At 39.8% G+C, this 26,069-nt stretch overlaps 1 protein-coding gene across 6 annotated transcripts in view; it reads right to left on the reverse strand.

The window, feature by feature from the left end:
- Window positions 1–26,069, reverse strand: part of RyR (Ryanodine receptor) — a 340,296-nt gene that overhangs the window by 36,335 nt on the left and 277,892 nt on the right. For 4 of the 6 annotated variants that reach the window (XM_070526816.1, XM_070526813.1, XM_070526812.1 and 1 more), the window contains 23 exons: window positions 25,024–25,136; window positions 24,493–24,547; window positions 24,019–24,087; window positions 21,444–21,464; window positions 19,148–19,247; window positions 17,256–17,335; window positions 16,218–16,294; window positions 15,296–15,450; window positions 13,011–13,099; window positions 12,503–12,559; window positions 12,355–12,426; window positions 11,146–11,250; window positions 10,307–10,388; window positions 8,995–9,065; window positions 8,376–8,441; window positions 8,211–8,290; window positions 6,971–7,074; window positions 6,440–6,497; window positions 5,761–5,837; window positions 5,478–5,557; window positions 3,829–3,927; window positions 2,705–2,802; window positions 1,058–1,261 (listed from right to left, as the gene is read on the reverse strand). In XM_070526816.1, the coding sequence (XP_070382917.1) occupies window positions 1,058–1,261; window positions 2,705–2,802; window positions 3,829–3,927; window positions 5,478–5,557; window positions 5,761–5,837; window positions 6,440–6,497; window positions 6,971–7,074; window positions 8,211–8,290; window positions 8,376–8,441; window positions 8,995–9,065; window positions 10,307–10,388; window positions 11,146–11,250; window positions 12,355–12,426; window positions 12,503–12,559; window positions 13,011–13,099; window positions 15,296–15,450; window positions 16,218–16,294; window positions 17,256–17,335; window positions 19,148–19,247; window positions 21,444–21,464; window positions 24,019–24,087; window positions 24,493–24,547; window positions 25,024–25,136 (2,012 nt within the window). The remainder of the gene's footprint in view (window positions 1–1,057; window positions 1,262–2,704; window positions 2,803–3,828; window positions 3,928–5,477; window positions 5,558–5,760; window positions 5,838–6,439; window positions 6,498–6,970; window positions 7,075–8,210; window positions 8,291–8,375; window positions 8,442–8,994; window positions 9,066–10,306; window positions 10,389–11,145; window positions 11,251–12,354; window positions 12,427–12,502; window positions 12,560–13,010; window positions 13,100–15,295; window positions 15,451–16,217; window positions 16,295–17,255; window positions 17,336–19,147; window positions 19,248–21,443; window positions 21,465–24,018; window positions 24,088–24,492; window positions 24,548–25,023; window positions 25,137–26,069) is intronic. The other 2 variants (XM_065444520.2, XM_070526815.1) reach the window with 1 other exon arrangement.

The raw sequence follows: 26,069 nt of genomic DNA on the forward strand, positions 1-26,069 counted from the left end.
CATAATAAAATGCGATGAAATTAAAAGGATTGGACCAGAGGAGACGGATAGGAGAATGGAATAACAAACACCATGGAATGGCAGAACAGTCAGAACGGGACAACAGAATGGCGCGGGCCTGTACAACAACAGAACAAAAGGTACGATGACGGCATAAGTGCTGCCATCTTTCTGTTTCATGCTGATTGCACAGTAGCAACAAAATGCGTAACTTTGAATGAAATGTATAAGAAAGCTGAGAAAGCCAAGACATAACAAGATATTACTGGCATTACTATAGGCCTTGAACCAGCAACATGCTGCCCAATGAGTCCAGGCATAAAAGCTGCTATACAAGGCGACAAAAAATAAATTTAAAGCGCATCAATTTGAAGAGTGAGAAACAAGGTTCCTTTCGAGGTTGCCTGTTTTTGTCTAGGCAACTAGAATCAACAAAAACACAACAAAGATATCAATGCTATCATGCTTTCTAACAATATTTTTATTTATTTATTTATCAAATACCGCCGGCTGCCCATTAGTGGCAAAGGCAGGAGGGAGTACAACTGGAAAGTAAAGCAATAGCAAACATACACTACTGGCGATAGCATAAAGTTGCAAAAATGAATACTGTCCATGACACAGAGCAAACAACGTTGACAGAAGTTAAGCAACACTTGAGAATTCACCAATATGATAGACATTGTTAAGTTCAGAACTATAGCAGCATTCATGATGTAAAACTAAATTAAATTCTGGAATTTTATTCTAAAATTTCCAGAACCACGATTTGATTATTAGGCACTTAAAACGTCACCTGGGGTTTTAAGCGTGCACTTAAATAAAAGTACACAAGTGCTTTTGCATCTCGCCCTCATTTAAATGTAGCTGCTACGACCATAATCAAACCTGTGACCTCGAGCTCAGAAGCACACCACTACAGCCACTAAGCTACCACGGCCATCCATGATATAAATAACAGCCCAGTGAGAATGAGGACAACAGAAACGTAACACAACTCAAACAGCATGTTATTTATGTCTCAATTAAACACCAAACGTCATGGATAAGCACTGACCTTGTAAAGGCAAAGATGAGCCAAATCATGTAGAAGAATCCAAAGAAGGACATCTTGAAGCTTCCCAGCAATATCTCGCCAAGTGTCATTGAGCGCAGCTTCCGGTACTGGTGCCGGATGTTGGACGGCCGCAGCACCGACAGTAACGCCCCAATGCCATCCCGCAGAAGGCCCAGGCCCTGTTTGAGAGGCTCCAGGGGACCCCTGCAATTGGACACGATGAGTCGGCAAAGGTTAGCACACAAGCATTCGTTGGACCGAGTGAGTGCTTGTTAAAGACACTCTAAAGAGAAATGACAAATCAGGCTGGGCTGGCACAAATTTACTCTGGTTATTCAAGCCTAATGAAATGATATCTTGTGCTGTCTTGTCTAATCTTGAACACATACACACAAATATTGTGCCCAAGAAAGTGGATGAGACAATGGCCCCCACGATAGCCTTATTGATAAAACACCACATGCGTAATATGGAAAATGTTGGTTCCGCTCCCACATACGGCAAGTTATCTTTGCGTCCACTTCCATTTCCCTTTTATTTATTATTTCTACATTTTGATTAGTATTAACAACTAATTTTCTTAATGCTGTCACTGGCTACATTATTTCTAACATTCATACAGTAATTATGACTCACAAGAAATCAAGCTCTTCGAATCGCCTTATTATTCTTGATCAAAAAGGCTTAGGGAAGATCTGCACAACTTCCAGCAGCTAAGCACCATGGACACTGGACAGCTGCCAGTACTGATCAATCTCTACCCCTTCATTGCTGTTTTACGATTTCGTTGTACACTTTGATGTGGCCCGATGAGGTGCAAGGACTGTGCCACACTTATTCTTTCCCTTCAGGCAAACACGAACTGTCATCAGGAGGGAAGGTGATGCCCTCATACGTGGCATTATTGCAATCACAGGGTTCAAGTCGCATACAGAGATCATACAGAATTAGCGTCAAATGCGGCAAGGACCTTTGTGTACAGTAAAAGATCAACTCAATGAGAAAGAAATTAAAAACAAAAGAAGCATTTGGGCTGATTCGTTCATGACTGAAGCAGAAACAGTGGAAGAAAGAATGATGTGAGAAGGAGAGAGACAAAGGCGTCTGTCCCTTTCTCACACCATGCATTTGTGCACTGTTTCTGCTTAAGAAATGGAAAAGATTACAAGATTACGATGAAGTTTCATCTAAGATCTAAGCTCGAAACTTTGATGAAGCTTGATTTTTCTCCGAGCAGTAGATAGCTTTCACAGTACGTCATTGACTAAGCTTTTCACTGTGCCTATTCACCAACATGGCAACTATGATGACATCAGTGTACCCTGTTCACTGCTGCAGGTAATCCAGCTGCATACAGTGTGGTAAAGACGTGGCTGCAACTTCCCTGGTGTCTGTGCCAGAACCATGGCAGCACTCCCATGTGCAAAGACTTACCAAGAACGCACCCTGCCAGTTACTCACATTCCTTGTTTAAACAGCTCCGCACTTGTGCTCGCACACCAACATGGCAACTACAACAGCTTCAATGCAAACCACCTGTTGGTGAGCTGAAAATGCTATCAACCCTTCCAAAATTTCAGGAAAGGAGGTGAAAGGATGTACCCTGAGCGACAAAGAATAAAGACGCTAGTAATGAAAGGCACTCACGGTGGCCTTGCTTCCTCGGCTCCCAGGAATGTGTAGGGCTCTGCCTTGGCTGGAGGCTCATCAGTGTCTTCATTTGATATGCTGCTCGCATGCTGCATCTGTACAGGCAAAACAACGCGGTAAATTCCTATTGATTTACCTGGCCTCGTTACCTGCACACAACTCTGTCTTACCAAAATAGCAGTTAAAATGCATGATGGCACTTATCGACCAGACAAATATCTTTACAATTTGGCATTCCAGAGAAGGTGTCAACTGCTCCTTCTGAGACAGAAGGAAGACGGAGGCTTGAACTGATGAGCAGTGGTTAAACAAGGAACAAGTCAGCATTCTAACAACGGGGCTCGTCTTTGCCAGGGCAATAATTCCTTGTTTGACCACTGTTATTCCATGCTTCTTGCTGTTCCTCAATACTTTTTGTTATTGTTTTACAATATTAATTGTGTATATAACCTCTGTTAACTTTAGATACCTGTCAAGAAGCAAACATGAGCAAAAAAAAAAGAGGAAACTGTGTTATTCCTTAACATGTTACCTGAACATTAACATGTTTACACAAAAAAACACATGTCAGCATGGCTCTTGTTCTAAGAAAGCAACAACAGCAAGCCTTGGTGGTAGTATACCTACTTATTGTTTATAGCCAGCCAGTGACCATATTTTGACAGTTAGATAAGTGACAAAGATGAAAGTTGAACAATGGCTTTTGGAAAAACAACTTGGCGTAAAAACATGGGCTCTTTAGAATGCAGCTCTTAGGCAGCCATTCCGGCGTTGAGCGTCAGCGTGCCTCGGTATCCCTCATAACCGAGTGAACGAGAACAGCAAAGGATGAAAGAGTGAACGTGAAGTGTTCAGATCCAAATTCTTTGCCTTGGTATAGCGCAAATTCAAAATACCTAAACAGCCGTGCTCAAATCTCACGTTAGGGAGTATCATAACCATTGACAAATTTTTTGTTTCGCATTCACATGAAGCATCACCACGCAGGATTTTTCGTGTTGTGGTTTTAGCAAAAGAAAGAGAAGTCAGTTTCAAACTTTAATATAATAAATATTTCTTTTGTGCACTAGATAGGTGTGGCTATGGAGTACAAATACCAAAAGGAACAAGGTATAACACACCTCAAATATGGCATCCTCACAGAAGTTAACGAATGCCTCTAGTTTCTCCTTGTCACCACCTTCAGTCACGATGCTGTAGAAGAAGGCCCTCTTCGACTCCTGCAAGCAGACAGGAAAACATACACATGAGCTGGCTAGCAAAAGAGTGCCATTATGAATATAATTTCCCAACCCAAGTATCGCAGAACATTTGACAGCAGCTTCAGGAAAACGCACGAGCTATTTTGGCTTAGCAGGCCAAGTTCTTACTGCAACTATCACAATGCTGCATTCTGCCTTAACTCGAGCCAAAAAAGCATGTTTCCTTCTCAACTTCTTTCCACGACCAGACAATGCTCTAAAACTTCCATGTTTTCAACTTCAACAGAGCCAATAAAGTTTGGAGAACTTTACCTTTTGACACTTTTGCAAAAATGTTGCAGGTGGGTGTAAACAGGATGTTTCACTCAGTAGAGGGCAGTGCATTGATTATTTGCATGAAAACAATTGTGCAGAATTTCTTGTTCGTAACGTAAACTACTGATTTTCCTCCAATAACAGAAAAGTTAGGCACAGCTATTGTGCCTAAAAACTAACCATTAGACTAGTTTGCCATGCATAACTGTTGCAGAAGAATAGCACAGCAAATGACGCGCGCACAGCCCTTGTGTTTGTCCCTTTTCTGTGTGCACACCTTCTCCTTGAGCTGATCCCTCCCCTCAACGGTTATTATGCAGATTTGGCAAGAAATAGAGCAGACATGAATGGAAAAAAGCATCAGAAAGACCTTTCTCTGAAACTAGTCACCCCAGCTTTCATGCAGCTTTGGTCTGAGGTCAACTATGCAGCCAATACAGGAGGCTATAGCTCTGCAAAAGTGAACATAATTCCCTGTGGTCTGCACTACAGAATTGAGAAGTGTAGTTTGCATATTGCACACACAAGCCAAAGATGTGCATTAACTTCAATCCCTGGCTTCCCAACTGAGGTGAAAAACAGTTCAACTCTGGTATGACTTTTGCGTTCCAAAAACCTCTTTGGGTCTAAGTGCACAATAAGAAAGAGCACCAAGATATCACAAAGAGCGTTATCATCTTCTACCGAATGTACAAGATTAACGACAATGATGAGAATGACCTCAGGAAAGAAAGGGGGAAATTAATATCCGTGAACAGTACCTTGCCTTCTTCAACATTCTTGTTCAATGTATCTTATCAATGTGATGGAAACATCATAACGATGTTTTCTGTTATGTCACATGAATGGAGACAAAGAGAGCTGAAATAACAAAGAGCAGCCAATGCTTCCAGATGTGTCAGTTGCATAACTACTACTAGAATCCTTAAGCACATTATTAAAGAATAACCTTAAAAAACCCATTAAATGAATCTGCTACCCCACTATGTACCATTTTTTCATTGCCTACAACGCCCACTAGGCAAAGCCTGTAGTGAGCGCCCCTGTACAGCAAACAGTGGAAAGATGCAATATGGCTTCTGACATTTTGACGTGCAACCTGCCCTCTGAGATTTTACTCTCGTTTCCAGTCTCATAGACCATTCTTTGTTGTCTGCCATGCTGCAGCACACACCATTGACAATGTCTGGTGGGTGTGGAAAGCGGCAAAACAAGGTCGTGCTCCAAATCAGTAACGCTAATAGACTGCTTGCCTTAATTTGTGGCTTTTCCCACTGATCAATTGTGGACTCTTTGATCTCGAAGTAGACCCTCTCTATTCTCTTACTGCTACCTGCGAATAAAACAGGGGGAAAAGAAGAATGAGAAAGAAATCAGAACACCAGATCGTACGACACAAATCTCAGTAAATGAACCGAACCATGCTTTCTTGTTCATAAAGAGAGCATTGACACACAGCACCATACACGAAGTTCCTTGCCACATATGTCACAAAAAGAGATGAAGAGAAACTTTGAGCACCATTTTCCTGCTCACCCATAATTTCGATGCGACCAAGGAACTGCTCGAAATAGTTGAGCACACTACTAGCAGTTTCCAGGAAACGCTGCAACCTGGGAGGACAACATGACTTTGCATTAGGACACTCAAAACAATCTGAGAACTTTTATTATGACCAAGATGTACTTATGTAGAGCAGAGACCTGAACAAGGTGGCGCATAGTCACACGTGTAATGTCGGCAGAACAAAGGCTATGTACAAATGAGATATGTAAAAATAAGACATTTACAAAGAGAGAGAAGCCTCTGACAATGTCCTGTCTACATACCATGCTTACAGTCAGTACGTATTAGTTACACTAGTGTTGTGGTTGAAACTAGGTATCTTTTTCTCAGCGCCATTTTGACGCTCCTTTATATATATGTATATATATATATATATGTAGTAGGCTTCAGTAGTAGGCTTTATATGTAGTAGGATTCTTCAGGCTACCTTTCAAACGTAAAGAACTTGAGTGGTGCTACAAGGTAAACAGAACAAGTATTTAATATCGACAGTTTCGATCGGTGGACCGATCTTCATCAGGGTTTACAAAATATATGTATATATATATATATATATATATATATATATATATATATATATATATATATATATATATAGAATAATGAATGACGGCTTGCTACAAGAAAGGAATATGACTGTGCTCCTTACCGTGGATCATTCGGCATGTGCTCCGAAAGATTTGTTAACAAGACAGCCAAGTTGAATCCTGAAACAGAGTTTGTCATCATGATGTGCCCATAATTGAAAAGAAAAAAGAAGAACAAAAATTGTATTGTAAAACTAGGAAACATTAAGAATATTCTCGATTGTTCTATTTCCCCAATATGAGTTTACAGGTAATGGTATATTGAGCTTTGAATGAGTAACATGGTAATAATCTGAGCACCTTGTATATCATCTCTGAGCATGCAAGTAGCCCTTCTAAAATCCAATAGTCAGCTGACTGCGTCATGTAAGAGATTTATTTGACATTTTTTTCCTGTTCATATACTTCATAATATATTTTCAAAACTTCTACATGGTAACATAGAGGTTGAATCCAAATAGAACCTACAATATATTAAAACAATTAAACATAACACTAACACTGTTACCATGAGCTAAAACACAGTGTAAAGCACCACCATAAGCACAAACTAATTAGCCGCAGGACATTCTCACCACAACAAAATATCTTACCGATATCTTTGGCTGGGTTATGGAACCTCTCCGTGAACTCACGATAATCAATCAGGTCATCCATGTTTGGTTCACAGCAGCTCATAAGAAATGCGATTTCATCCCTAGAGGAGGTACAGCCATTACTGTGAGTAAGCCTTCACCGCAGTCTTACACATACACTGAACACCTAAGTATTTCACCCACTAAGCTTACAGCATAATGCACAATACAGGTAATCTTGCTTGCCCATGTACCTAAATCTATAGACCACATAGTACATGACTATCCTCAATGCATGCAAGATTGATAGAGGTTGACTACTATTCTTTCCCATCTTCACCGCCAACCTTTCTGAGAGGATGATATACAATGAAACCTTGTTATTACATAACTGGACATAACGAAACAATGGATATAACAAAGTAGGTGAAATTCCCTTTGAATACTCCCTAGAGATTGACATTGCAGTACATGCAATAATGGATATACCAAAGTAATGCATACAACAAAGTAATTTTGCTTCTCTTTCAATTTTGTTTTCACGAGGCTTTACTGTATTATGCCCTAGGCAGGGCTGTGAGATCTTGTTTTCAAGCTATTCCTATCTGGGCTTTAGTTGACTTTAAAAAAAAAGTATGGGCAGGACTTTAGCCTATGAGTAGGCTTGCCCAGTGTGTGTTCTGCCTCCTTCCCTGTTTTGTCATAATCACCCATCTCGTACATCTTTCTTTCCCGCTTTCGTTCCTCCTAACGCAGAGAATACGTGGCCAGGGAACGTACCTTAGGGCAACCTCTCTGCCCTTCTTACCGTTGAACTTTTCTCTCTCACGTCCCAAATTTACTTATGCCCATAGAATTATTGAATTAATTAATTTAACTAATTAACTGAATATGCATTGCCAACACAACATACTGAAGAACTAACAAAGGCGGCACCCATTTTTTCAAACTGTCTGTCCCATCCAAAAACAAGAACATTGGGAAGGTAAAATGAAGCACATTTACCTTTCTATTGTCATATTGCCATAATCCTTCAGACACTTCAATAGACCAAAACAGCACACTGCCATGAGCAAATGGGCTTCAAAGGTTTTTAAAACAACACCTAACTTAGTCAGGGGGCATGCATTTCCAAGCTCAAAAAAGAAACCATTTGTAATACTCGAAGGCATGAAAGATTCATGCCAGAAAACTCGGAAAGGTTGGCAAGTTGGATACTAATCTAAGAAAGTAGGATATAGTCGTATATGAAACATACGGGTTGTAAATCTTCTGCTGCTCCATGGCCTTCTGGAAGTCCTTGGGTGTGATCCAGCCGGTGTTCTTGGAGTCAATCTCCTGCAAGCAGTAATTACAGAAGCACAGGTCACAACATAACACCACCAGACTCCTAATGGCAAATCCTGTTGGGTGCACATCATACCTGGAATGAACTTGATGATGTGAGCTCCTTGAGCTTGAGGAACATGTCGAAGAACCTCAAAATGAGCTGCAATGAGGCATAACAATATCTAGATGTGATTTGTGCTTTCTTTTGAGGTGTATATTAGGTAATTAAAGAGCACGCCAATAGACATGCTAGTTATTCAAGCTCGGCAGGGAAAAAAATCAGATAAGAAATTTGCCAGCCGAAATCATGGATAAAGTGCAGATAAAGCGCATGAAGAATAACATTCTGCAAACAGTTCCCAAGGCAGCACTATGATAAAAAGGAGGACAATACCGGCACGATTGTTCTGACATGTGCTTTGTTTTTGGAGTGTTCATTCCAAGCCAACTAGCCCAATTTCGTATGCATGGTCAATTAACAGGTAAACAAATCGGAAAAATACAGTTCATTTCATGCCAGGCTATTGGCTACACCTGCTCATTGTTGTGTGTTTGACTGACAGTTGCCGTTGCCAGTGACATGCTTTCTTTTACTATGCTGTTAGGATAATATTTGACTTGTACTGGCTCACAATTCATTTCAATGACTTTCTTGGATTCTAGTATGTTGTTGGTTTGGTTTGCATTCTGAACATTTTCTGTGAAGAACTCACCTCAACATTTGAGGCAGATTCCACCAGCGTGTCCACCATTTGCTTTCCAATGGTTCCATTCATCACATTGCCTGTATATACAGCAGAAGTCCTTGATTGTCACATTCACCTATGACTCTATATATTGTCACGTGGTAGTGACGGTGAAGAAAGAACACAGTAGCAGTACTGTGAAAGACAAAACTAGCTTTTATTGGGCGAACCTGTGCCCACAAAACAGGATACACTTAAAGCACAACGATAGCGGCGAACACAGTCGGCGATCGTCGAAAATCTGATCAGCGGGTCAAGCGCGTCGGCTTTTATACAGGAATCATCGAATGTTCCAGATTAAACGTTCGGACCCGCGTGCCTTCCACAAAGTTCTACACCATTCGCGTTACGCGATGAAATCAGATAATACAAGGTTCGGCGACAACATAGAGCCGGGTAGAAGCATCGATAACTTTCCATAAACTTCGGATGCATGCAGGCGCGTCCCGTGCTGTGCGATAACATTTTGTTAGGTGGCGAAACGTGGTCGCCCGATAAAGATAAGTACACGTGTCAATATCACAAGGGCAACCAACTTCAAAGGAACTAGAGCAACAACACGCTTGATGTCACCTAAAAAATTTAGACCAAACAGAGTGACACGGCTTTTCATATGAGGCCTAACACTTCAAGAATTTTCATAATTTTCTGATACTTCATTTTTATTACATCACCACAGGTGTTAAATTCGTGATAATGAGAGCAATTAGGTGCGTTGAGAGCTAAGCTTGAACGCTGCATACCGAGTTGCCTTTATTGAATTCATAATAAAAAGATAAGGCCATAACTATACCAAACAAATGTTAAATATTACCTTTATGGAGCTTTTAAGAGTGTTATTCAACCTGTTATGCATATGTTAACAAATGGGTCAGATGGTTATGATAACCAATGCTGCACAATACAACTCTGAACGAACAGAAAGAAATTTGCGTGCAGAAGCATGAATTCTTGAAACACATATGGAAATATGCCTTCACAAGAAAGCTACAATGAAAATGCAGGAAGAAAAAAGAAATTCGAAATATATATTTTATGACCATTCAAAGGGAAATCTCTATTCTGGCGCATAATTAAAGTTTTGATAAATGCAGCAGTATTTTTCACCCGAAATAATGATGTAGTATTTCAAACAGGGAACTGATCAGCTACGACAACTGGAAAGCACAATAACCATTCTGGTAGTTTTCTACCGTTGTACATATTTGTGAAGAAAATAAAATGAAGCCCTAATAAAGCAATCGCGCTCAGTTTTTTTTTTACAGCACGTTCAGCCCACCTTCAAGCATACTCAGCATCATGATGACCATCTCTTGCTGCAGCTGCAACAGCTCATTGAGGAGATCTAGCTGACTTGAGTTCTAGGTGGAAAAAAAAGTGAAAAAGTACTGCATTTAGTGCATGCAATGTATGTAACCACAGAAATCCATGCTAGTATAACCGAAAGCCTTCGGCAAAAAAACATCTGGGTGCATTTGACCTGCACTGTAGACCCAGCTGTAGTAAAGCACAATTCAAAGCATACTTGTTCTGTATTACATTGTCTTCATGCTTAGATTGTCCGGCTTTCAACTGTCTTTTGGAAATTTTTTTTAAATTTAGTACTATTTGTATGTGCGTAGTATACATTTCATTTTTGTTTTTTTATTCTGCAGGTTTATGTAGTTTTTTGCTGAATAACTCTGTAACAAAAATTCTACTATGGGTTATGCTTACGTTACAGCATTAATTTCTTGCATCTAATAAAAAACAGTGTTGTGAAGCACCTCCTACTAAATTCTATAACTGCTGGGCGTGTAATTTACCTCGGCTAAGTAAATAAATATAGATTAGTATTCGCGCACAAATCTTCCCTTGATGCATGTAGTTTACTAACATTCTTTAAAACCATATTCCTTAGTACTGTGCACCTTTCATGGCACATCGTTTATACTGTTACGGTGACAATGTGCAGGATCTTTCATGTCAACTTGGTTTTGAACACAAGCTATGCAGCTGTCCTCTGGTTCCTTGAATCATGTCTATAAAATAAAGTAGATTGTACTAGCATGTACAGCACAGCTGAACCAAGCTTTAACAAGCAGCACCATCTTCCAAGCATATGTATGCGTGTGTTACCTTGGAGAGCTTGTCTTGCATGTGGGCAAAAAGAAAAAGAAATCCGCCCACCGCATCCCAGAGACGACTGTGTGCCAACGCCTGCTGGTTCAATGAACATGGACCCTGCATGGCAAAAGTGGTCGAGCAAATTGTAATCATCACCAGCACCCCCTTTTATGTCTACTGGAGCATGGAGGCATCTACCAGTGATCTGCAATTACCTCAGTCTTGCATCATCTGATTCCATCTTATGGCAGCAAATTTTCATATGTGATCACATGGTGGGGAAAATATAACATCAAAGGACTGCTTATCTACATGTGAAACATTCTGAGCCCCTATCTCCCATTTCTACAACATATATTTTCCCACCTTGTACTAAACAATGACGACATATGAAACAGAATGCTACAGACACCTACAGTTGTGAGGCAGTTCATTACCGTGGACAACAGAGTTGGAGTACCTCAATTCTATTGCAGCAGCCTAATCCTTGCACTTGGCCAGCATTGTGGAAAAAAATCCATGACAAACAGCGCTCAAAGCACTGTCTGTAATGCCAACAACGTTTTCATCGCTTTCTCGTGTGTGGTAATGTAAGCTTCAGTTTCTGTACAAACTTACTTCAACGGTAATAATAACTGCCTTAAGGGTTAGACACTAGAAAATATGGATGTATACCATGCACCACTTGCCCTAACGCAAGACACATCTTAAACCACATACTTAAACGGCCGGGGCTTCACAACGAAACTATGTACGGCTGACTCACACAGTCTCATACAAACAGCACTTGCAGGATGCTACAGCACAATTAGGTTTACATTGCATCTTCTCAGCATTTATTTTCTTATCATGCTTGAAAACCAGTCTCCTCAAAAAAAAACATTATTCAATCTCTGCCAAACAAGAAAAACGCGATAGCTTTCATGTGCACCTTGTCGCTGGTAAATGGGTACTTTCTGCATCTTGGCAGATGTTGAGGATGGTGTGCTGCACCTAATTAGCTTCAGTAAAGAAAGCAAGCTCCCTACACTAAATAAAGGCAAGGGGCTTTATGGCATGACAGATAGCAAACAGCATTGGCGCTGACATTGGCAGACAAAGCTGTACACTTTAGACTCCACCTCCCTTCCTGTGCAGTCCAGCGTAGTAAGACTTCGAAAATAGTTGTTATCTGTTCGCAATCGTATGACTGTGCTCCAGTGGAAACAGCTGGCTGCTCACCTGTATAAACTCAGTGAGGGTGTTGAACACCTGCTTGGCCACCGTGATAGCACGGCAGAAATTGTCCTTGCCCTGCGACAAAAGTGCGTGAGCGAATCAATTGGTGACTGCTATAAGCATCAGTCCACGCAGCGTGATGTGCACTCACAGGCTGATCGATGACTTCTTTGCTTGAATAATGCCAGTAGAAATCCATTATCGATTCCTAGCAAAGCAGAGAATGAATAATTACTTTTTTCGAATGCCATTCACGCAGTGCGTTCAGAAGGGATACAGCAGCAATAAGCCAGCAACATTCTCACCCCCTTCCTTCCAGAAGTCTCCCCCAAATGTATACATGTATGCATGCATGAAGTAATGTTTTGAAAACATTAGATCCAAACACTACTTTCCTTTCTTTTACCAGAGGCCATGCTGTATGGCATATTACAATCAAATAACTGTAGTTCACACTGTTCTTCATGAAGAAGCTGCATAAGCGGCTATAAAACTTATCGTCCATAATTAACTAGACTTTTTCTTTGCACCAATGAAACGGCACTGCGACTAACAAACATGTTTTGGTGGTGACATTTAAAGCAAACCTTAATTTCTAAGCAATGCCGTGACCCGACATCGAAGACATTTCATGCATACTTTGTAACTTAATGGCATACCTGCAGCCTGAGCAGGTAATCCACAGTGCTGATAACGACGTTCACCGTTGTTGTGTTGCCAGCTTGTGTTCTCAAGTAGTTCTGGAATTCTGCAATGAAAGAAGGTGTGCGGAAAATTAATTTTAAAGTTTGACACACAACACAGTTCTGAACTTTGTTACAGTGATGCATGATAACAAGTGAAAGCTATTTGGCTCTGAATAATGCTGCAGAGGGAGCTCATTACCATCATGGTCGAGTTACAATGTATATAATCAATGCTAAAAACATATGAAGGAGACAAAGAAAGACAAGGGGGAGATAAGTAGTGAGAACTTTAATGATTTAATCGATTGATTGATTAATTGATTAATTGTGATTGGCTAGCTCGTTGATTGATTGATTGATTGATTGATTGATTGATTGATTGATTGATTGATTGATTGATTGATTGATTGATTGATTGATTGATTGGTTGATTGGCACATGCACCATGAATGACATTGTAGTGGAGGGCTCTAAATCAATTTTGGTCGTCAGGGGTATTTTGACATAGACTGATCAATAAATCAGGAATTCTGCACTTCACCTTCAGCAAAGTGCAGCTACCACCTAGGAATCAAACATAAAACCTTACTTTCAGCGGCAGAACACCACAACTGCTGAGTCACCATGGCTTGGCTCATTCTTATCTTCTTTTTCTTTATGCTGGTTTTATGCTTTGCAACACAGAAAACCAGCTAACACAGCAACATGCACTAGTCGTGCTTCATTCATCACAAAATTTGAAGTTGCATATCTTCAGCACTTTGTCAGGGCAGAACCGCTCTAGAATCAATCATTCACTCTCCTTGGCGTGAATAACACACCCTCAGCTTAAAGCAATGCTCGTGCAGTGTCATCTGGGGTATCGATCACTTTCAGTTTGCATGAATCTGTTTAATAATGGCATGATTTGACATCTGACATGTTGCTGGTATACACCAGAATAACAACCAATGTAATTCCATATTTTCATTCAAGTTTTGTGCACCACTAACACCCAATATATGATGCAACACTGCATCCTGTTTGTGTGCAAAAGGAAATTAATGCTACCAATATGCAGGCAACAAAGCTATTTAAGAAATCACATTCTAAACATTCTGTGGGTCAATTATGTTTGGCAACGAAATATTCAATGTTGTATACTGAAGCATAACCATAAACTGTGGGCAAACTGACATATGTACACCTGCAGCAGTGCATATGACTAGTGTATTCATGTTTTGGAAGTCACACGCAAACATCCTGAGACAGAAGCGTTAGCTAATATAAGAATTCAAAAGCTAATTGTTGCGCACTGCTTATGAGACATTCAGCACTGCAGTGGCAAGCATTGCATTAGGTACAGATCATTAGGCACAGTAAGTGCTACAACCAAGAGCTCTTGAATAGTTCACAAAGTACATATGCATATGAAGGATACCTTGCTGTATAGCTTCCAAGTGACCTAATCAAGCCATAGTTCTGCTATTCTTCTAAAATAAACACAGCAAAGCTTGGTGCTTCATCAGTATTCATTTGCTTATACTGCATAATTGCCAGGAAAAACCTGCAACCTGTGTTCCTCAGCTCCCTATGGATATATTTTTCATATGCCAAGAAAGCCAGCCCTAGCAATAGTGACACTTGAATAAGTTCTCAACTAAAAGGCGTAATTTTTGGACAACAAAGCACACAGGCCCCTCCAAGCCTCCACCATCTACGTTGTTAAGCTATGCCGTGCAGGCCTTGCGCCGCTCCCGAGAGCTCTTTCATTCTCCAGGGTGTTGGAGCTTATGATGCACCACAGGACTTTCTTATATAGTCTGTAGTAAAGCCTGGCAGTCACACGCAATGTAGCTTGCATACTTTTGAGAAAGAGCACAGCTGCGCCTTCCCCAGTACTGCATAACACTAAAATAAAAAGTTATGTGTTATATGAGACATTATATACGTCACATAACACATAATTCAGGTATATAGTAAGTGGAATGTAGTGTTCACTTCATTACATGGTCTATATACCACCTCCCCTTTTTGTTTCTTCTTCTTCTTCTTCTTCTTCTTCTTCTTCTTATTATTATTATTATTATTATTATTATTATTATTATTATTATTTCCAAGATTCTTAAGGCAGAGCACATCACCATGCTCGGGGGCCAGCATGTTATGCCACACCTTGAGAGCGAGTCACGAAATCAGTTACAAGGACTACATATATCGAAAACAAGAACGCCTGCTCAAACAATGAAAACTCAAAGATCGCAGCAGCTCCTCCTCACCTAAGTTATGGCCCTCACAGAGGAGCTGCAGGAAGCGGAACAAGGCACACGTGAAGTCAGCGTCGTGCATGTTCTTCTCGCCTGCCGTCCCCTCTGCCCCAACACCCAGGCCCTCCGCCTTTTGAGTGCGCTCAAAGGCGTCCAGGTCCAGCACGCTACAATGTGTCGTGGCAAAAGAGAAAAGGGTGAGAGGCTATGACAGTTGCACGATCCTGAGGCAATGTATACTTCACTTGACAAAAAAGAAGTGACTATAAGCACGTATAACACGGGGACTACCTTTTTGAGACCTCAAAGAAACGAACAAAGCCAAATTATGATTGTTGCTACACTTGACACTCCACATTGCTACCATAGGAGAGGGTTCGGAAGGGCAAAACTGATGCAACAAATTAAACTTGTAAAACAGGTGTTCAGCATTTGTTTACATTTTCAATCCATCCTCTCTGTTAAGCTCTTCCTTATTGGCAACAAGTGCCACTTCACAAAAATGTTGGTCTCTTGTGGGTCGGGCAACTAGGGAGTTTGCCTCCTAAATGTATAAAGAACTTTGCTTGCAAAGTTTTCCTTATGCCTGGTATTTCCCCTCTTTGATAGGCTTTCTGGTCAAGCTTGGCATTACAAAAATAAATACTGAATTGCATTCAGTGGCACAGCTGAAGTGAATTACAGAAAACAAAACGTAAATACACTGTTAATTATCTACACATGTGCGATGTCTTTTGTATTTCGACACAATATAAAAAGCCAAGGTGCAACAAGTTTAACGTGAAAAGCTTTGAAAATAAATTTTACCATTTACTATACACCGAGGGACTGAAATAGCTGAGCACCATTTTTTTCAGTGGTGTGGCCACTCATAAACACTTTGAGACATCTTGCTTCGCTTAAGAAGCATAGCAGTCCGGCCCAGTTGCCTCACCTGCACAAGTTCATCAGCCCAGCGATGGAAGTGAAGAACCCAACGTCCTTTTTTTCCTTGAGGTGTTGCAGCATGCGCTGTGAGAAGGCAAAAAAAAAAACTAATTTTTTTTTGTGTTGTTCGCACGCACAAGACAACTATACGTTAATAGGAATTGTGGCGAACATCAACCAAGTTGGAAACTTATACTAGTAATCTAGCTATGTGTTCCTTTACATGAAATTTCCTTGCTGCATTTAAAGTGTGTATTGCCAAATTTACAAAACAGTGAAGGTCTTCTGTCCAAATAAAAATAATCACAATGTTAAATCTATTAAAATACAGTTAACCCTCATTATAAGAAAGTTGCAGCCAACACAAAAATATCTTTGGGGTATACAATGTTTGCTATAAGTATACATTCTTTACATGCTGACATTGGCAATAAACATTTGAGATGTACTTTGTTATAGCTGACAATTGGTTACATTCATTATACTGACATACGGCTTTATCTACTGCCTACTGGTAGTACAACCTTTCAAGATTAAAGCCAGCCATTTGCATCATCAAGTGACAGATTTATTCAGCATAGTTACCTATCTCTATCTTACAGGAAGAAACTACTGCCATAAGCATCTGGCTATTTCTATGCTGGCATTGTTTTCAATTTTTTCAATTAAACTTAACAAATTCCACCCAGAAAAGATGCTTCTTGAAGGAATCCTCATGCTGCTTGGTACAGTACAATTCTAGTTAATTCAATTTAATTAATAATAACTTATCTAATTAATTTTGGTTTAATGGTACAAAGGCAATTAAGGCTATTCTGCGCATCAATGCATCACCATTCTTATTGATGATACACTGATATATGGACCTTACCACAATAGGACCTTACCACAATACTACATGCATCTGACTGCGAAATTAATCTGACTGTAAACAGGGTACATGTATGTAGCAGACACACAGCACTGAATTATGGTAATAATATTCAAGGGTACAATGATCATAACATACATTGAAGCTCTCAGTTGAAACTTTCATGTGCATTACCATTTGGACTTCCTGATTGCCTCCTTTCAGAAGAGAAATGCCAAGCTTCAGGGTTTCAATCACCATTGGACCATGGCAACCTGTGGAAATATTGTGTCTTTGTTACACAGCTGAAGGCGAGATATATTAGAAAACAAGTTTTTTGTTTAGGACTAACCACTTATATTTTTTAGTGATCTCAAACAGCATCTTCAATCGCAAAGTCGATGTACACTTGCTTGAGCAACCCGTGTGATCATTCATGTGGCAGTACTTTTGAGAAATCTGGACAATATCCGGTCATGGTTTGTTGTGCCTTTTCTTTCTGTCTGGATAATTTTGCACTTAGAGCAAGTGGAGAGAAAGAAGACTACAAATAAGGAAACAAGCACTTGGAAGAATTACGTAGTCTCGAGCCAGCACAGAGTGAGCTCCGTACCCAACTGTCGTGTTACAGCAATGATGATGGCAGGTTTATGTTCATGTATTCAGCCACAGCTTGACTGGAATATCACAGTTTGTCTGGGCCGAGTGACTTCGTAGAAAACACACCGAGAACTGTTTTTAATTTGCTGACAGACACTTCACAGAGAGTGGAAAGAACAAAGACACCTTGCAGATGGATATGAGGCAGACACTAGGTAAAAAGCATATTGGAAAGAGACTGGTGTATAATGTCTGAGTGCTCTTGTAACTAAGAAAGTAATGCACTTTTGTGACCTTGTTGCTGTTTAACTTGTCCACGTGTCACCTTCTTTATTTGCTCACAGACTGCAAGACCTTCAACTACAGCTACAGGTACAGTAATATAACATCATGGTTGTTTATTTCACGAAACATTTAAAATAATATGCATCGCCTACACAACTTGACATTAGGAGAAGAATGTACCTTCCTAACAGACTTAATGGAAATCCACGAATGTCCGCCTCTTCGATGCAACCTAGCAATAAGCACACACATTATTCTTGAAATTATGCATATAGACGGTTTCACCATAATCAGCGTCTGTGATTTAAATTTGCTGCACTAAAGTTGCCACATGGGGACCAAAGTAATAGCCAATGTATTAAGGCTTGTGCATGTTGCATTGCCACTAACACAAGCGATTGTCGCTACCTAATGTGGAAGGTGTTACAGTCATGCCATTGCATGTTTCTGTTAAAGATTGTGCATTACCAGCGGTCCGGTCCTCCTTAGGGTGCCTACGTTGAATTCATGTGAAATTTGTGTTGTTAAATTTATTAACTTGGTTTAAGCTGTCACTCTAGTTCCACTAGCTCAGCCACACTCGCTGTAGACAGATTTGATGGCCACACTCCAAGCATAAAATCCAACCAAGCCTAAACCTCTCATAAACAATGAGCTAGGTGGATTGGTTTGAGATTTCTTAGTGAAAACTAGTACTACAAACATGGCACCAAGATTAAAACAACACTATCTAACAGGATGATCACTGGTGTAGCATCCTTCTTTTCTGTCTCGCCTATTGAACTGACGGTACCAACCTACATGCCACAAATTTTGCTATCGTGGGCTCACAATATAAACAAAAATGCCTTCAGAACTACCAAGAAATGAAATCTGCACTTGCCCACTTAAAGACAAAAAGCTCTGCAAAGTCATATGTTCTTTTTTTTGCAGTAACAGTCAACAAGAACACCTAGGAGTTCCAATTTATGCATTAGGCATTTGCAGTGCTTAGAAGAAGCTTGGCCAAAGCTCTAATAAAGCCTGGCCATCAACAGCTCACATTCCTGACAACCTAAAAGCATTTTCCAGGTCTCTCTGTGAAGTTCCTTTTTTTTTTACCAGGTAAAGGCAATCGCAGGCAAGTGTCTACTACATCTGGGTTTTATACACATAGGCTTCTGTCTTCCTAATTACAGAGCAAACCCCATTCACACACTCACCCTTGCTGGCAGAAATGTAGAGAAGTGCCATTTCTGCAACACCTCGACTAGCGAGACGTGCCTGCTGGAACAGCAATCGTTGCTTCTCCAACTCTTGCTCCTGTTACATCACAAGCAGAGACATCATAAGTTACTGCTCTGTGGCCACTGCTAATCAAATTGTGTAGCTTCCACATTGAAAGCTGTTACACTGACTGCAACCATCGTTTATCAGCTTTCCAAGCAACATCTTTCACAACGATTTACAGCATGAAGTAGAGAGATACAGCAGTTCACCTTCTATGGGCATGCCATGTCCAGAAATACTCTTACGATTACAAAGCTTGCAGTATAGGCACACAAAGCTTGCAATGCGCAGGAGCAATGGAAAAAGAAAGCTTGGAATTTTGAAACACGGAAATGAAAGGTGCAGTCTTCCCTTCCATTTGAAAGCACCACACAGATACTCCTGATCTGAGTCAAAACAGCTAAAGTGTGTGAAGATTCATTAATACTTTTTATATCTTTGTTCCAGAAGCTTTTGTGAACAGATGCAACAAAAAAATACTGTAAGTGCACTCTTTTCTTTTGTGTGTGCAGCGATGGTGGTTGCAATTATTATTATTATTATTATTATTATTATTATTATTATTATTATTATTATTATTATTATTAAAATTAGTAGTAGTAGTAGTAGTAGTAGTAGTAGTAGTAGTAGTAGTAGTAGTAGTAGTAGTAGTAGTAGTAGTAGTAGTAATACAAGAAACATGTACGTATTAAATAACTCAGCACTGTGAGAATACGAGAAATACTAACACGGGGATGTTACGGAAATGAAAGGTGCAGTCTTCCCTTCCATTTGAAAGCAACACACAGATATTCCTGATCTGAGTCAAAACAGCTAAAGTGTGTGAAGATTCACTAATACTTTTTATATCTTTGTTCCAGAAGCTTCTGTGAACAGATGCAACAAAAAAATACCTTAAGTGCACTCTTTTCTTTTGTGTGTGCAGCGATGGCGGTTGCATTTATTATTATTATTATCATTATCATCATTATTATTATTATTAAAAGTAGTAGTAGTAGTAGTAGTAGTAGTAGTAGTAATACAAGAAACATTTACGTATTAAATAACTCAGCACTGTGAGAATATGAGAAATACTAACACGGGGCAAATTCTTGCACATTAGCGATATGATCAGGAAATAACACACACACAGGCATTAGCATACGCACATTTATCCATAAGAGCTGTTTGAACATAAAAACCCAGAAAAAAGTTTAATACTCTTGTGGTATAAGCTTGCATGCTAGAAATTAGAGAGGCAGCGTACAGCTCACAAGAAAAAACAATAAATTGCATTCACAGTCCTTATTGGCTCTTTAGTTGTGCTAGCTGTTATGCAGAAATCCCCATGAATAAATGGTGTAGTGTTTGTGATGATAACCAATCACCCACAAGCCAAAAATAAGAATATTCCCACCCCACCTCATGATTTAATTTTAGCCCACTTGACAGCAGAGAAATATTATTGCAAAGCTATGCCAGCTGTTCAAAATATGTTGCATAAAGCGGCACAACACATCTGTATTATGTTTTGCCACAAGATGCAGGCTGCGGTAGACAAAGCAAAGTTGAATGATAGACTTGCTACTTCAGCATTGAAGCATCAGGTTCATCTAACTGTCAAGCAAAAAACAGAGAGATCTGGAAAAATAATGAATCGCCATTGTAGTGCTCCCTCTTTCCTCCTTACCACAACCATCTTGTGCACTAAATGCAAAGCACATAAAATGACAAAAACAAGAATTTCGTTGAGACACTTCCCTTGCTGCCAACAACTGCCATCTACCATTCTTTTCTAGCTACTCACACTGATTGAAGACTGGTAGATAAAATTAGGTAAGAGCAAAACGGCAAACATTTCAGCCATTAAGACTGCAGCTATCGCTGTGAATGTACTGTACACTGTGCGAGACTGGTGATATTTCTTGAGGCTTCTACATTCCATGGATTTCTTTCAGGTACCTGTGTCATGGGCACAGATTGCAGACAGCATAAATGTAAGGCTGTTTCTGCTTTGAAGTTAAAAACAAACACAAGATTAAAATGGACAAGGAAGATAAAGAACAGGTGTTTCTTCACTGTCTTTGTTATTCTTGTGCTCACTTTTGATTTCCAAATATATGTACTAACTTCATAGAGTAACGCGCTTTGCTGTTCCCCTACAGCCCCAATTTTTTACTCTTGTAAAACATATAAACAGCCCCATGTTGAAGCTTTTACCAGAACCTTTCCTAATAACTGCTTGCTTACCTTGAGTCGTCGAAATTTTTGCTATTGGGCCAGCATTGGCGGCATGCAAGAGAGAAGTGTTAGGTGGCAGGTTAGTCAAAACAAGCGCAAAGCATGCTCAGTTAGTGAGCAGCATCCAAGTAGACATGTAGAAGTACGTAATGCCTAGATTTCCTAAAAGTGACTGTCCAAATGTGTTAAATTTTTTTCTCCACTCTTGCGGGCACACGATGTGTTAAAAAGAGACTTCATGGAGTGTAACACAAATGATAAATTTTCAGAGCATGAGCCACACAAAGATATATATGTTATATATATGCATTGATCTTCTATAGCTACCTTTTTTTTATTATTAACACAAATAAAGGTGAATGGTACTCAAGCGTTAAATACAGCATGAAATCTCAACTATAATAAGAGTCTGGAAATTCAGAAAACATGATGATACAGTGCCTGACTAAGAGTGAATCATTGCTTCATTTCCAGTGAAATACTATACTGAACATCTAAGAAGGAATGTATATTAGCAGTATCTTATGGTCATAACACTTCTACAGAAGCTAGCATTGCTCAGTATTTTGGAACTTCAGCCATCAAATCCCTTGTAAGCAATTATGTATTTAAATTCACATTAATTTAAGTTTCAAATATTGCATGTTCAAGAGCGCTAGAAGCCGCTTTTTTTTTTCTGGAAAAGAACTTGAAACAATGCAAAACAGTTACCATATAATACATGACAAACATGCAGCACCAGACACAACAAACACAACACAAAGAAATTGTTAGAAACTTACTAGAAGACCCTGACATGCATCCAGAAGCAAAGAGAGGAGAGAGAAATGTTAATAAAAATAGGCAGATTGGAATAACACATAAAAATTAAAGAAGCAATGCGCACATATGAAAAAGACAAATGCTATGACCAAACAAGATAACCAAAACAGGCATTATGCCTCGGGCAGTTGTAGCTTAAGCAAAGGCATATCCAAAATGCATAAACATGCAATATGATAGTTCTGGAAGCAGCAAAATCCTTCCTGGGTAAGAAAGGCGTTCAGGACCTTGTGTAAATTAAAGTAATATGCAGTCCGTGCAAAACATAGAGCAAATTGAGTGCCTCATTCATGTAGGCCAAAAGGATTTATAAAAATCATTCAGGCAAACCTGTATACAATTCTATAACAGAATCATGGTTGAAAACCATTTCAACATAAGCAATTATTTTCACACAAGGATGCAATTTCTTGAGGGAAAGGTGCAAGCCAGCAAGTGAAATTAGAAATGGAAGCATCGAAATATACATCTAGCTTGAGATCGTGGCAATAATTATTATGTCCACAATTCCACAAAACATATATACAAGGATCAGCACAGCTCTTGTTCTTTTGATAAAGAACTGTTTTTGTGGCAGCAAATGATTCAAAATTCACTAAAGTCACAATTATTGCATCAACATAGAACTACACATCAGAAAGGTGCAATCATTAAAGTCATGATGCAATCATAACTAACAGTTGAAGGAATTAGTATCTGTTAGCAGTGCCAATGATTTTCATTGCATGGACATTACTGTAAACTTGTCTGAATTACACAAAGTGCATGCTAACTTTCAACTTTATTTTGACATCGGCATCAACACAGGATCTTTTTCTTTTCCCTTGGTGACTTGGTGATAACATCTTAGCACTTTACTACAATGTGCCTTCTGTATTTCTTTTCTCTCATCAGTTTGTGTGAATTCACCACCATTTCCAAGCACTATTCTTTACAGTTAACAAACTTTTTTGCCACTTTCTTTCTTTTATATCATCCGCAATAGAATTCTTCATTTTTTTATACCCTCAATGTCAGTCTTCATTGTCTTGCTACCAGTGTACATCTAATAAAAGACAATTTAGATAGCAACATTTCACAGCAAATAGTGTTGCGCTATCTATGTCACAGATTGCACTATTACAGACCGTGCTGGTACACCACATAAGAAGAATGTGCCTGACAAAGTAGTAAGACATCATTTAGAAAACACAACTGTGTAAGGTATTGGTCGGCCACCTTGTCTGCCTCTCCCTGTATACATGCTGCCAATATTTCCTTGGGTACTTGCCACCTGTTTGTCCTCATTTGCACTTCAGTTATGTCACTGTATGGAATGTTCCAGTGCAACAAAGAACAAAGTCAAAATGCTAGACAGTACTGTAATACACGTCTCACTCATCAAAGGCATACTTTCTCTGTCATATTATTAAACAATTAAAAGCCAAATTAAACTCCTACTACATTTAAAACACATGATTTTTCTAGTGCTTATTATTTTGTTGTTGTAATGACTGTCACTTCCACAGCTTTCAATCAATTCCCTACGGTCTTCACTCCCTCTGGTTCTACCCAAGAGATTCACAGCTCGACTTGAGCTCTTAGCTTCCTGCGCACGCCAACAACGCAGTGTTATCGTGCGACTAATGGATTAAAAGGCACAGCTAGAGCTATTTTGCAGCAAACTTAAAAATATAAGCACGATCTCTACACTAGCAGAGGTAGTAAGGTACGCTATGACAAAAAATAAGGTCAACTAACTATTTCAACAAAATAACCTCACATGAATCGAAGGCCCAGACTCTTCATCGCCTTCCTCCTCCTCTTCTTCCTCTTCGGCACCGCCACAGCTCTGAGAGGAGGAACACACAGCATACGACGAAATTTAATTGACCGAGCATCAAGCTGTTGTCTTAGTCTCCATTGGTTTCATTTCCCCAAAATGATTTATAAGAACAGGTAACCAAAGAGCAAGGACCGTTAGGACAATTCAAATGTACTACTTCACTTAGGACCTAAAGGATTTATTCCAATTTTCATTCCAACTGCCCAGCTACATAAGGAATTTAATGAAGAGGGCAAAAATATGTGATAATTTTTTGGAGAATGCGACACATTAAGATAACAAAATATGAAAACTGAGCCTTACAAAAAGTGAGAGATCTCACAGCCTACAATTAATAAAGAAATTCTTTCATCATTGAAATGTAAAAATTATAAGCAAAGACAAGGTAATTGAAATGATGGTCATTTGTACCTGGCTAAAGATGAAGGCATACTGCATGTACAGAGGATCCTCGGGATTGACGCCACTGAAATTACACAGAACAAAAAGAGCATATTACCAGCATGGCCAAACATTTCATGGAATGCGCATGCACCAAGAGCAAACCCATTTTCCATATACAATTAAACAGCTCATTTGTTGACTAGAGCGAGTGAACAAGACCGCACACTGGTGCAACTCCACTTTTCAGTGCGACTAGATAATGTCACAAACATTCCGAGATCCAAAACCAACAATATGCTAGCCCCATCTGGTGCAGATGGCATCAGTGTTACGGTATACCATAGGTGCGCAATGTTATATTACGAAGGCACAACATGGTGGTTTTAATTTTGTTCTACCAGATGCCACAGATTCACGCAGGCCTTCCTCTTTGCCTCTTTCCCAACTTCCATCTGTTTGACTTCTCCTGATATCCTACGTGACCATGGCAATTCCACAAAGTATTACAGAACAGCTTTCATGCATTTCTTTTTGTTACGCGGTCCTGATCTCCCAAACCTGTGCTCAGTCGTGGCTTTTCTTGAGAAGGCCACAACAAGCTGCACCAAAGGATCGGGTGCCTCCTCTGTCTCTTCAGCAGGTTGCTCCTTCTCAGACTCCTCAAATGTGGTCTGCGAGAAATGCAGGACCGATGTAAGATACACAAGTTTATTTGATATCACCACAAGCCGCACAAAGAAAACAATGAGGGATTAGAAACATTTCCTAGAACAGCTTCGGTGATTGAACAGCTCCCCCAGTAAAACATTTAAAATGCTTAGCCAAAACGTGTCATCCTGTCCAGGGTAGTAGAAAAATAAGAAAGGCATAACACTTGAAAAGATTGACAGAAAAAATATTAACTCCAGCTATTATGACCCGCTAAGTTAACAGCAAAGTGAAAAAGACAGGCTTGCTAGATAAATGGTATGCGTAAAATAAACGTAGGTAGTGAAGTGAAGAGAGCAGCAGTGCACCATCCTTTAAATACCATGCTTTTACTTCGGCATGTGCGAAACTAAAAGTTGTCTCTTTAGTCATGTTTCTCAGGTCCCTACGGTCTACGGACCTTTACAATAGACTTTAAGAATGCCGTCCCTACCACTCTGTAGTGTACGCGGCTTGCTTGCGCTCGTCCCTCTCTCTATCTCCCCCCGTTCCACTATCTCTCTATCTTTTTATCCCCCTACTCTTTATCCCCGTGTAGGGTAGCCAACTGTAACTACCTCTTGTTAACCTCCCTGCCTTTCTATGCATTATTTCTCTCTCTTCTCTTTAGGACTACTGATTTCGTCTCTTTACTTGCTCCTAGGGCAAAACGTGCAACACAGATTGGCAGCATTGTCTGTTCCACATGAAAACGTGGCTTATTAACACAGATAATCAGATAATAACACAGATAATTAACACAGTTGAATGTCGGGCCTCCCTCGGAATTTTAACCAGCCGCCAGCGTGAGACGGGTGAGCACCCCTGGGATGCATGTCCATTCACCACGGCTCCTCTCCCACTGTTTCATCTTGTGAGAACTGTCACTCTTTTTTGTTTTCATCCTCGCAGCTGTA

This window comes from Dermacentor albipictus, chromosome 10 (assembly GCF_038994185.2).
Source record: "Dermacentor albipictus isolate Rhodes 1998 colony chromosome 10, USDA_Dalb.pri_finalv2, whole genome shotgun sequence".
Classification (NCBI taxonomy): Eukaryota; Metazoa; Arthropoda; class Arachnida; order Ixodida; family Ixodidae; genus Dermacentor; species Dermacentor albipictus.